The 12,412-nt window shown below is 53.5% G+C and overlaps 1 protein-coding gene across 3 annotated transcripts in view; it reads left to right on the forward strand.

Moving 5' to 3' along the window:
• The window catches only part of TGM2 (transglutaminase 2), a 38,310-nt gene extending 26,251 nt beyond the window's left edge, over positions 1 to 12,059 (forward strand). For all 3 annotated transcript variants that reach the window (XM_011929060.1, XM_011929062.1, XM_011929061.1), the window contains 4 exons: positions 1,855 to 2,127; positions 8,013 to 8,173; positions 9,277 to 9,413; positions 10,159 to 12,059. In XM_011929060.1, coding sequence (XP_011784450.1) covers positions 1,855 to 2,127; positions 8,013 to 8,173; positions 9,277 to 9,413; positions 10,159 to 10,309 — 722 coding nt within the window. In that variant the 3' untranslated portion in view covers positions 10,310 to 12,059. The remainder of the gene's footprint in view (positions 1 to 1,854; positions 2,128 to 8,012; positions 8,174 to 9,276; positions 9,414 to 10,158) is intronic.
• Positions 12,060 to 12,412: the final 353 nt, after the last annotated feature.

Consider the following 12,412-nt stretch of genomic DNA (forward strand, 5'->3'; position numbering starts at 1 on the left):
TCCTTCCTCTCTCTCTCTCTCTCTCTCTCTCTCTCTCTCTCTCTCTTTCTTTCTTTCTTGACAGGGTCTCGCTGTGTCACCTGGGCTGGAGTCGTGGCATGATCTCCACTTACTGCAACCTCTGCCTCCGGGACTCATGTGATCCTCACACCTCAGCCTCCCAAGTAGCTGAGACCACATGTGCACGCCACCGTGCTCAGCTGATCTTTTTGTTTGTTTGTTTGTATTTTTTGTAGAGACAGGGTCTCAATAAGTTGCTCAGGCTGGTCTCAAACTCCTGGGCTCAAGCGATCTGCCTGCCTCAGCCTCCCAAAATGCTGGGATTACAGACTGAGCTGCCAGGCCTGGCTGGTTGATTTGACTCTCAATAAAACTTTAGAGGATAAATATTACAGAGGAGAAGAATGCATCTTAGAAAAATGAATAATGGCTGTGCTATTATGTTGCTTATTAACAATATTTATCGGCTGGGCCTGGTGACTCACACCTGTAATCCCAGCACTTTGGGAGGCTGAGGTGGGCGGATCACGAGGTCAGGAGGTCGAGACCATCCTGGCTAACATGGTGAAACCCCGTCTCTACTAAAAATACAAAAAAAATTAGCCAGGTGTGTTGGCGGGCGCATGTAGTCCCAGCTTCTTGGAAGGCTGAGGCAGGAGAATGACGTGAACCCAGGAGGCAGGGCTTGCAGTGAGCCGAGATCGCGCCACTGCACTCGAGCCTGGGCGACAGAGCAAGACTCCGCCTCAAAAAAGAAAAAAAATCAGTATTTCTCAGCAGTGGGACCTATAACCATAGATGGGCAATTCCACACATTTTAATTGCAATGTACTTGTGTTAGAGGGGCTTGAAAGTCCAGGGGGCCATGGAGGACAGGTTCCTCAAATTTCACAGTGTTTATTTTTGCAGTATTTGACATACAGATGGGAAAATGAACATGAAGGTGGATAGGAAGAGAAACGGGCCAAGATAAACTTAAAAATAATGTCACAAGTTCAATCAGACATGAGGATGAGGCATCTTTCTGCTACTGATGCTCAATCAGTTGCAGGGGAAAGGACTTGGTTTATTTTTAAAAATTGGATTCGAGCACATCCAACAGCCAATTCAATATAATATATAATTTCTAAGCAACTACTAAGCACAGCAGGGCTCACAGAGGGGACTAAGAAACCATAGTTCCTGCCTGGGCCTGACCCCCTGCTGACTTTCCAGGGGCACATAGCCATACTCTAGCTGAAAGGGATAACACGGAATGAAATGATGCTCTCCCCATCCCCTGAAAGGTCTAGAGCTGGTGGTTTGATTGAAGAAATAGATATGTACCCAACAGCACTGGGAGAAAAAAATCACAGGAGCATAGGAGAGAGGTAAATGGAATATAAGGAAGGGAGCAATCAGAGACAGGGAGGGAAAGGATTTCAGGTAGAAGTAATCCCTGTGCAAATGCTTGAAGGTAAGAAAGATTGCACTGTATTCATGCCTAGCATGCACCAAGCACTGTTGTAGGCACTGGATAAGTAAGGCATAAGGATAAGTAAAACATAGCCTTAGCCCTCGAGCAGCTCAAGAAGGTAAGTTTGAAACAGAAAACAACACAGGGGAAGGAGTGGTCAGAGAGGGCTTCCTGGAGGAGGTGTCATTTGCAGCTGGGTCTTGAGGGATGTATAAGAGTTCACTAGTGGAAAATAAATGAAATACTGTGTCCTCCTCCTGGCTCAGACATGTAAAGAAGGGGTTCCTTCAGGGCTGCCCTGAGTCATCAGGGCTCTGCGAAGCCAGCTCACCCTGTCCCAGCCCCCTTCCTATGATCTATTCACGCTGTGATTGAGGTTCTCTTCCCAACTCCTACAGGGTCCTCAGAGGAGAGGGAGGCCTTCACAAGGGCCAACCACCTGAACAAACTGGCCGAGAAGGAGGAGACAGGGATGGCCATGCGGATCCGTGTGGGCCAGAGCATGAACATGGGCAGTGACTTTGACGTCTTTGCCCATATCACCAACAACACCGCCGAGGAGTACGTCTGCCGCCTCCTGCTCTGTGCCCGCACCGTCAGCTACAATGGGATCTTGGGGCCCGAGTGTGGCACCAAGCATCTGCTCAACCTCAACCTGGAGCCTTTCTCTGGTAAGGGCCTGTGTTCCTGGAGCATTTGTTGACTGCCAACTGACAACGTGCTAGGTAGTGACCTAACCGCTTAGCATGTGTGATTTCACCCCACAGACACTTACGTGGCACTTACTCTGGGGTAGGCCCTGTCCTAAGCACTTTATAAATATCAACCCACTTAATTCTTACAGCAAGAGTGAGGGGTGGATTCTATCCAGATGAGGAGATGGAGGCACAGAGAGGTTAAGTAATTTTCTTAAGGTCACACAGTTGGGGAGTGAACCTGTCCTTTCAGTAGCTATACTGTTTGGTTTCACCTCATCTTCGTGTGACCCCTGCTGCCCTCTCCCAGTGAATTCCACTGTCTCCAGCCCCTCATGCCTCAGCAGCCTCTCCCCACGGGCCCTTCAAGAACCTCTCCTGTGCGTCTGGTTACTCTCCGCCTCAGAGAAAAGGCTCTAGCCCAGCACCTTGGAAAGTGCCCGTTGCACTTTCCACAGTGATGGAGATGCGCTGAGTCTGCACCCCCTATCCAGCATGGTGGCCACCGGCTCCACATAGCTGCTAAGCGCTTGAAAGGTGGCTGATGCAACTGCAGAACTTAAGTTGTTTTGTTTGTTTGTTTGCTTGTTTTTTATTTTTTTCAAGATGGAGTCTTGCTCTGTTGTCCAGGCTGAAGTGCAGTGACACAATCTCAGCTCACTGCAATCTCGGCCTCCCAAGTAGCTAGGGTTACAGGTGCACACCACCATGCCCAGCTAGTTGTTGTATTGTTAGTAGAGATGGGGTTTCACCATGCTGGTCAGGCTGCTCTCAGACTCCTGGCCTCAAGTGATCTACCTGTCTCAGCCTCCCAAAGTGCTGGGATTACAGTCATGAGCCACTGCGCCTTGCCAAAACTAAAGTTTTAATTGTGTTGAAAGTTAGATAGCTACATGTGGCCAGAAGCTGCTCCACTGGACAGAGCAGATCTGCAAGCCAAAGGTGGGAGCGTCCAGGCCTCTGCAGGGAGAAATGCTTTCTTCCAGGACTTGATCATCCCTCTTCATTGTCCCCAGCACCAGCCTAGTTGCCTTTTTTTTTTTGAGACAGAGTCTTGCTCTGTCGCCCAGGCTGGAGTGCAGTGGCCGGATTTCAGCTCACTGAAAGTTCTGCCTCCTAGATTTATGCCATTCTCCTGCCTCAGCCTCCCGAGTAGCTGGGACTACAGGCGCCCGCCACCTCACCCGGCTAGTTTTTTGTATTTTTAGTAGAGACGGGGTTTCACTGTGTTAGCCAGGATGGTCTCGATCTCCTGACCTCATGATCTGCCCGTCTCGGCCTCCCAAAGTGCTGGGATTACAGCTTGAGCCACCGCGCCCAGCCTCCTAGTTGCCTTTTTAGGTAGATCCCCTTTGCTGTGAAATGGTGTCATTAGACCACCCAACCCAGCCCCGAGCCAAGACTTTGTCACCAGGTTTCCCGCACAGAGGCCTGCACAGTGGTTGTCCCCTGGGTCCCTTTCACTATCTGGCTTTGTCACTATGCCTGGTTATCTTCCTAAAAATAAGCCTGAGGCCCTCAGAGGAGCCTTGACCACTCAGGTCACTTAGTGAGGCAGTGCGGGGCCAGGAATCAAGCCCAGGGCTCCACCCACAGCCCCACCACCACCCAGCAGCCCCATCCCACTTTCTACCGTTTGGAGCCCAGCAGGCGTGAGGAGGGAAGAGGGGTCTCCAGGGTGGGAGAGAACCTGGGAGCTGCCGGGTGAGACATTAGCCATCCTCCGAGGGGCAGTGGAATCAAGTAGGACATCGTCTTTGGGCAGCGTCTCGCTGAGTCACCGGAGAAAATGGCCACCACCCTGCACCTTAGCGTCCCCATCTGCCCCCTGGGGGTTATGATCCGACACTGCAGGACCGTTGGGAGTAAGAGAGCGTGCACACAATAGGCACTCGTGCCCGGGATTCAGTGTGGCCACACCTGGAGATGCTGGAGAGCCCCCGGCTGGGGCACGCTTTGTGTTTACAGAATTTGTTTCCCCATCTCTTTTCCCTGGACTCTTGCCTGTCAAACCAGTGATCGTCCCTCTCCTCTATGACAGTGCCTGGACCCTTGGCGCCCGTGGGCTGGTGTCTGGGGCACAGCTTTCACCCTCCTAAGAAAGCAGGTCTGTGTTGCGGGCGGGGCGTCTGCAGTGTTGACAGTTGCTGCCTCCTGGTTTTTCTATCTTGGGCCCACTGTGGGCACTCCTGGAGCTGCACCCCCTGGGCATTGTCAGGCCCTGGCAGACTCCTCAGCAGGGGCCAGGCCCTCAGAGGGCAGATCTTCTTGGTACCAGGACCGCCTCCAACACTGAAGCTGTTGAAAGACATTTTCTGAGGTCGGCAAGACCTGGCTTTGAATCTCGGCTCTGCTGCTCTCTGAATGCACCACCTTGGGCGCGGTGAACATGCTCTCTGAGTCTTAAGTCGTGCTCCCCTGTTACAAGGGGTGATGACATGCCTGCCTGATTCGCCCGCAGCCGTGAGGACTGAGGGAGAGGATGGGTGCTCAGGAGGTATCTGGAAAGGGCACAGCAGCGCCAACACGTGGTAGGGCCCTTACTCCTCCCTGAGGGCGAGTACTAAGGGGTGTGGGGAGGCGAGAAGCTCGTGGACCTTTCCTGAACACCTACTGTCCCAGGCAATGGTGTCAGCCCTGGGCTCAGGGGTTCCTGTGTCCCTGACACCTCGGTGGTGTAGAAAGGACCCGGCCCTCGCTGCTCATCCAGGCCCCAAGAGTCCGGGACAGGATCCATCTCTACAGGTGTGTAGGGGTTCAGGACACAAGGACACCCAAGTTCTAGTTCCTGCCACCTGCTGCCTGGCTGTGGGCTCCTGGGTATTCCTCTCCTCCACCCAGGCTACAGGTTCCCCATTCGCACAAAGGGGAGGATGGGTTCCTCTTTTAAGGCCCTTCCAGCCCTGTTCTCTCTCTCTCTCTCTCTCTCTCTGTGTGTGTGTGTGTGTGTGTGTGTGTGTGTGTGTGTGTGTGTGTATATATACACACACATTTAGGAGCTCCAAGTGCAGTTTTGTTACATGGATATATTGAGCAGTGGTGAAGTCTTGGGCTTGACATTGGAGACCCAGTCCCATCGTTTCAGTGCACACCCACCAACTCCTTCTCGTGCTCAGAGCTGCTCCAAGGGGAGAAAGTGTCTCTTCTAGAATGAGTGGCAGGAGGTGAACTCCAGGCCTGGGCCAGACGCACCAAAATCACTCCCTCCCAGGCCTCTGTGGTGTCAGCCCTCACCTCTAAGACACCATTGGGACACTGAGAGCATTGTTCTGCACTGGCATCAGCCAAGCATGCTGGCTTTTCTCATCCTCCCAGGAATGTGCTCACCACAGAGGGGGTCCCTCCTGCTGGGGACCCACTGGAAGCATAGCCTTCAGGGAGGGGAAGGGGAGGACAGAAGGTCCTGGGCGTTGGCCTCTGGCTGGAATTGGGGCACTTGGGGCTGGTCCAAGTGCCCCGTTGGAACCTCCAACACCAAGCTCAAACTGAGGTGGGTTCCCTCTAAGCCCCCATACTGAGGTTGAGTTGCTTGTTATTCTTTGAAGATAAGATCTGGGGAATTTCCGTGTGCTGGTGGACAGGAAGCCAGGCCCTGGACAGCTGAAAGGAATCCAGTTGCCCGCACCCCGCCTCCTTTCTCTGCTGCTTCTCTCTCTTCTCCTTCCTGCCTCCACCCTTTCATGTTCTGTCCTCCCTCATCCCTCCAGGTGGGTCACGGGAATGCAGACAATGCGGCCTCGGTGGCTGTCCCCAGAGTAACCTTCTAGAACAGGGCAAATTGTCTAAAGAATGGTTGAGACTGACCACACACGTTTCCTCTTCCCAGTCAGCATCTGGCCCAAGACCAAGGCCATGGCCACTGGCTTGTGGATGGAGACTTTCAAAGGTCCAGCCCTGCCCTGGCCTCCACCTCTTAGAACAGGCGACAGTTGGGCCACATCCTCCAAGCTCCCGGAGAATACTGTTGTCCTTCTTTCCTGTGGAGCAAGCTAGAATTTCCACTCTGCACCACCAGGTCTTGACCTAGTAATTTTCACTCTCTGTTGTCCTTTTTGGCACAAAAGTTTTGGTTTTCTTCCCCAGATCATGTCATCTGATGAGAGGCTGGAGCAGATCCACCCAGGAAATGAAAAGCCAAAGGGGTGGGTAGGCCAGGGCAGCATTTTCCAAAGAGGGGGACGTGGACCACCAGTGTTCACGGTCAAAGCCTGAACCTTGAATCCCACAGTGGGAAAGTGACTGTCTCCTCCGGTCTCAATCCGTCCTTCAGGTGACCTCCTGGGGAAAGTCTCCGAGGGTGCTAATTTGCCTCTGGCCTCCCAAGTCTTGTCAATCTCCCTCTTTAACAGCAGACTTAGGCCTGAAACTCAGAGTCCACAGCACATTGCTGTATCGGGCCAGAAGTGAATATGCGTGACTTTGTTTGTATTTTCTCTCTCTTTTTTTTTTCACTCCTTGAGACAGAGTCTCACTCTGTTGCCCAGGCTGGAGTGCAGTGATGCAATCACGACCCACTGCAGCCTCGACCTCCCAGGCCCAAGACATCCTCCCACCTCAGCCTCCCAAGTAGCTGGAACTGCAGGCTTACCCCACCATGCCCGGCTAATTTTTGTACTTTTTGTAGAGACAGGGTCTCACTATGTTGCCCAGGCTGGTCTCAAACTCCTGGGCTCAAGCAATCCTCCTGCCTCAGCCTCCCAAAGTGCTGGGATTACAGGCGCAAGCCACTACACCCAACTACTTGTATTTATTTACTGCTCCTCCCTGCCTCCTACAAACAGACCCCAGTCTGTTTCCTTAAAAGCTAAAGTACATGAATCCTTAAAATGCTACACTACTAAGGCCCTCCAGCCTCAGTGTTCTTCTCAGAAACATGGGGCTAAGAACCACCCTTCAGTGGGTGGGTTTGTTCCTGCCAGCTTCTTTCTCATCCCCACATCACTGTGCAGCTTTTGCTCTGTGATGACCCTTGGTCTTACCTCTGCCCAGCAGGTGATAAGATCTAGGGAACAGAGATGAAACAGAGGGGAAACAGAGGGGGGAGGTCATCTCCCCGCGCTCAGCCAGTGAGTGGCCAGACCGGGCCAGAGGCAAGTCTCCCAGTCTGAGCAGTTACTGGCAGAGGTGATTCTTCATCTGTGCAACGGGTACAGCATCACGAGCCTCATGGAGGGAAATGACCTTATGTCCATGAGGGGCATTCTTCAGTGAGTGTGGACCATGTTGTTGGACTCTAAGATCTGGATTATTCGTCCAGATGCCTGCACGGTACATATCAGCTGTGTGACCTAGGACAATGTTATTTTACCCGCCGGAGCCTCAGTTTTCTCATCTGTAAGTTGGGTGGTAATACGAGTACAAGCCTTTTAGGGTTGTCATGAAGGTGAAGTAGGAGCCCGCCGTGGGAAGTGCAGTGCCTGATGCAGCAGCAGATGTCGGCTCTGATCCTCCCCAGGATGAAGGGCCCGCGGCTCACACCCTGAGTCCCTAGCGCACCAGGCTCTTCCGGGACACTCGCTCAGCTAATCCTCCCACAGCCTTAGGAGTGCCTGTGCCACGCAGATCCAAACATCAAGGACCTGGGAGGTGGAGTGGCTCACGTGGGGTCACCCATTAGAGGAGGCAAAGGCAGGATTAGAATCCAGGCCCGTGGGAGTCCAAGTGTGTCCTCTACCCACTCTCCAGCTCCTCCCTGGGAACCCTGGAGCCACAGTGGGGAGTTCTGGGATCCGCCCAGCCATTCCCCTGCTGTGTGACCCCAGGCACATTCCTTCCCCTCTCTGTGCCTCTTGGAGTTGCAAGAGGAGAGTTGGGAGGGGTGATTCTGCATCATGAGCACCCTCCTTTCTCCCCTTCTGCAGAGAAGAGCATTCCTCTTTGCATCCTCTATGAGAAGTACCGTGACTGCCTCACAGAGTCCAACCTCATCAAGGTGCGGGCCCTGCTCGTGGAGCCAGTTATCAACAGCTACCTGCTGGCTGAGAGGGACCTCTACCTGGAGAATCCAGAAATCAAGATCCGGGTAAGGCCAGGCTGGGCAAGGGGCAGGGTCCCAGGGCAGCTCAGCACTGGGGAGAGGGCAGATCCCTACTCCCACCCCAAACACCTGCATCCCTGTAAGCTCCAGACCTTTGGTGCCTTAGTGATCCTCAAATCCTAGCCTCATGGAAGAAAAGCATCATGAAGCCTAGAGAATTTGGGACTCGTATTCTCCAGGAAAGAATCTGAAAATCCCAGAGTGATAGGGTCATGGAATTTGGGGATCTTAGAGTCATGAATCCTTAAAATGCTATACTACTGAGACTGGAAACCCCACGCACTGGGCACTGGTGAGGCAGGGTGGGGTGGGGGACTGAAGGGCACAGACTAGAGTCTCACTGTCTGAGTTTCTACCAGGGCAGCCCTGGGCATGTGACTTTGCCCTTCTGTGCCTCAGTTTTTGCATCTGTTACATGGGGTTAATAATAGCCCTGAGGGGTGTGGTAAGAATTAAAAGCATATCCACAGGAAAGACACAGAGCCATCCTCAGCACAGGATAAGGGCTCACTGAAAGCTCACTATCCTTATCATCGCCGTCATCATCATTATAGCCCTTCACTTAGAGGAGCCACAGCCCAGAACCCCTAAGGGTAACAATTACATTTAAATGGTAAACAGCAGAGGGAGAGGCGAGGAGCAATGTGCCAGACATTCTGCTGGAAGCTTGCGCATATTAGCTCAGTTAATCCTCACAAGAACCCTCGGTCAGGCATTTCTCTCCCATGAAGAATTCTAGGTGTGCAGAGTGAATAGTAACTTCCCCAGGTCACGTGAAGACGGGGCAGGGATCAGCCTGGCTCAAAAGCCTGTGATCTTTCCCCTCCAGACCCTGGGACAAGGGAGGCACTTTGGACATCCCCTGGGTCATGTGGAGCCTCATTGCAGCTCCATGCAGGAGAACCTGGGCAGGTAGCACGGTCAGTGTTTTCCTGATAAAGAAACTGAGGCACAGAGGTGGAGGGGGGTGATCGTGACAGACCAGGGGACAGCTTTGTTCAGCAAATATTGGGCCAGATTACAGTGAATATAGACGGCCCAGCTTGGATCCCACCTGCCCCTGACATCTGCCCCATGCCCTCTTCCAGATCCTTGGGGAGCCCAAGCAGAAACGCAAGCTGGTGGCCGAAGTGTCCCTGCAGAACCCGCTCCCTGTGGCCCTGGAAGGCTGCACCTTCACTGTGGAGGGGGCCGGGCTAACCGAGGAGCAGAAGACGGTGGAGATGTAAGTGCTGGCTGCTCTAGCTTTGGGACCTGGGGGAAGCGGGCAGATGCCAGTGGGGATACAGACTGTCCTTAGGCACCAAGCCCTGGCAGAAACCCCCTCCTCTCATCTCCCACACACACCTGTACCCCAGACACTCTGGGGCTGGAGTTCCCACCGTCACATCCTCTCTCAGTGCTGACACCAGCCATGCACAGATCTGCCACAGACCTCCGCAGTGACGTCATCCATCAGTAGGCGCTCACCTGCAGACACGTGCACCCTCACATAGACAGGTATCTGCCCTCCGAATGTCCACACATGTGCATGCACACACACATGCATGCGTGGGCATTTCCTCATAGATACCTAGCTACACACATACATATGAGCACATACTTATTTTTTACTTTTTTACTGTAATGTGACTTATATACAGTAAAAAGCACAGATCACCTATGTACAGCTCAACACATTTTCACACACATGGCTACCTGAGCATATACCCAGTTGTGCCCCCAAATGCACCATCCGCTTTTATGCACACGGACACACGTGTGCACACGCACTGTTCACTCTAGGAGGGCACATTGTCCAGGCCCCGCAGAGGGCCGAGAATGAGGCCCACTGATGATTGTTGCCATTAGCTCGAGTTCGTGGAGACGCTGTGCTGAGCCTTGGAAGTCACGTGACTTCCTGGCTGGACCCCAGTACAGGGGAGCCAGGCCTTGGGCCCCTTTCTTTACCATCCCCTCTCTTGCTGCAGCCCAGACCCCGTGGAGGCAGGGGAGGAAGTTAAGGTGAGAATGGACCTGCTGCCGCTCCACATGGGCCTCCACAAGCTGGTGGTGAACTTCGAGAGCGACAAGCTGAAGGCTGTGAAGGGCTTCCGGAATGTCATCATTGGCCCCGCCTAAGGGACCCCTGCTCCCAGCCTGCTGAGGGCCCCCACCTTGATCCCAATCCTTATCCCAAGCTAGTGAGCAAAATATGCCCCTTCTTGGGCCCCAGACCCCAGGGCAGGGTGGGCAGCTTAGGGGGCTCGTGGAAATGGAATGTGCCCCTGGCCCATCTCAGCCGCCTGAGCTTGTGGGTCCCCACTCACCCCCTTAGCTGTGAGGAATGCTCTGTGCCAGAAACAGTGGGAGCCCTGACCTTGGCTGACTGGGGCTGGGGTGAGAGAGGAAAGACCTACATTCCCTCTCCTGCCCACGTGCCCTTTGGAAAGCCATTGACCACCCGCCATATTGTTTGATTTACTCCATAGCCCCTTGGAGCATGCAAAAAAGGGACAGCATGCCCCTTGGCTGGATCAGGGAATCCAGCTCCCCTAGACTGCATCCTATACCTCTTCCCCTGACTGCACCCAGCTCCAGGGGCTTGGGACAGCCAGAGCTGGGTGGGGACAGTGATAGGCCCAAGGTCCCCTCCACATCCCAGCAGCCCGTGCTTAATAGCCCTTCCCCTCAACCTCACCATTGTGAAGCACCTACTATGTGCTGGGTGCCTCCCACACTTGCTGGGACTCACGGGGCCACCAGCCCATTTAATCACCATGGGAAACTGTTATGGGCGCTGCTTCCAGGATGAGGAGACTGAGGCTTAGAGAAAGAGCGGCCCCCTCCGCACCAGTGGCCTCGTGGTTATTAGCCGGGCTGGGTAATGTGAAGGCCCAAGAACAGAGTCTGGGCCTCTGACTGTGAGTCCACTGCTCCACTTATGACCCCAGCCTGACCTGAGACTGTCAGAGAGGCTGTCTGGGACCTGGTCAAAAAAAGACTCAGCTGAGACAAGGAGGTAGGGAGGGGACTGGGGGACTGGGAGACAGGGCCCTGGCTGGGTTCAGGTCCCACGTCTGGCCGGGTGCTGCCTTCCCCTCTCTGGGCCTCGGTTTCCTTATTGGTCAGAGGAGTGATTGAACCAGCTCATCTCCAAGGGTCCTCTCCGCTCCATCTTTGCAATGCTTTTATATGGCCCAGCCTTGTGAATAACCACAAGGTCCGCTCCTTGCTCCACAAAGCCTTAAGCCATAGGCCCAGGATATTTCTGAGAGTGAAACCATGACTGTGACCACCTTCCGTCCCCAGCCCTGTCCTGGTCCCCTCCTGTGCCCAGATACCACCCTTCAGACCCCAGTTCTAGAGGAGAAGAGCCCTGGACACCCCTGCCCTACCCAGGAGCCTGCCCGCTGCAATGCCTAGACTTCCCAGCAACCTTAGCTGCCAGTGCTGGTCACTAACCAACAAGGTTGGTACCCCAGATACCCCTTCTTTGCAGGGCTAAGGCCCCCAAATATAGCCCCTGCCCCTGAGGAAGCTTGGGGAGCCTATGAGTTATCAGCTCTGATTTTATCTCCTGCTCTTTCTACATGACTGGGCCTCCCTCGGGCTGGAAGAAGGGGGGATTCTCTATTGAAGGAGATCACAGCCTCCAGGGTCCCCCAAATCCCAGAGAAGGACTTGGAGAGAATCATGCTGTTGCATTTAGAACTTTCTGCTTTGCACAGGAAAGAGTCGCACAATTAATCAACATGTATATTTTCTCTATATATAGAGCTCTATTTCTTTACGGTTTTATAAAAGCCTTGGGTTCCAAGCAGGCAGTAGATGTGCTTCTGAACCGCAAGGAGCAAACACTGAAATAAAATAGTTTATTTTTCACACTCAAGCTAGGTCTGGTCTGGTCCTTTATGAGTTTGGAAGGAGAAGGGTAGGTGAGCTCGCTTACACCTGGACCCCCACTTCCTGCCTAGAGTCTTTCCTGAGCCTCAGCCCTGTCCCTGGGTTTAAATTTTACTGGCATTCAAGGTCCTACACAGTCTGGCTCCATCTCTAGCCCCTTCCACCAGCAATCTGTTTGGGGGCCACAATTAACTTCCTGTATCCCCAGAACACCCTGCGCAGTTGTCTACCTCTTGGCTTTTGTGTGTGTAGTTCCCTGAGCCTGGAGTGCCCCTCCTCTCCTTTCCCTGTTTGGCAAACTCCTACTCATCCTATAATGCTTAACACCGAAGTCACCTC

Source organism: Colobus angolensis, unplaced genomic scaffold (assembly GCF_000951035.1).
Source record: "Colobus angolensis palliatus isolate OR3802 unplaced genomic scaffold, Cang.pa_1.0 Scaffold8, whole genome shotgun sequence".
Classification (NCBI taxonomy): Eukaryota; Metazoa; Chordata; class Mammalia; order Primates; family Cercopithecidae; genus Colobus; species Colobus angolensis.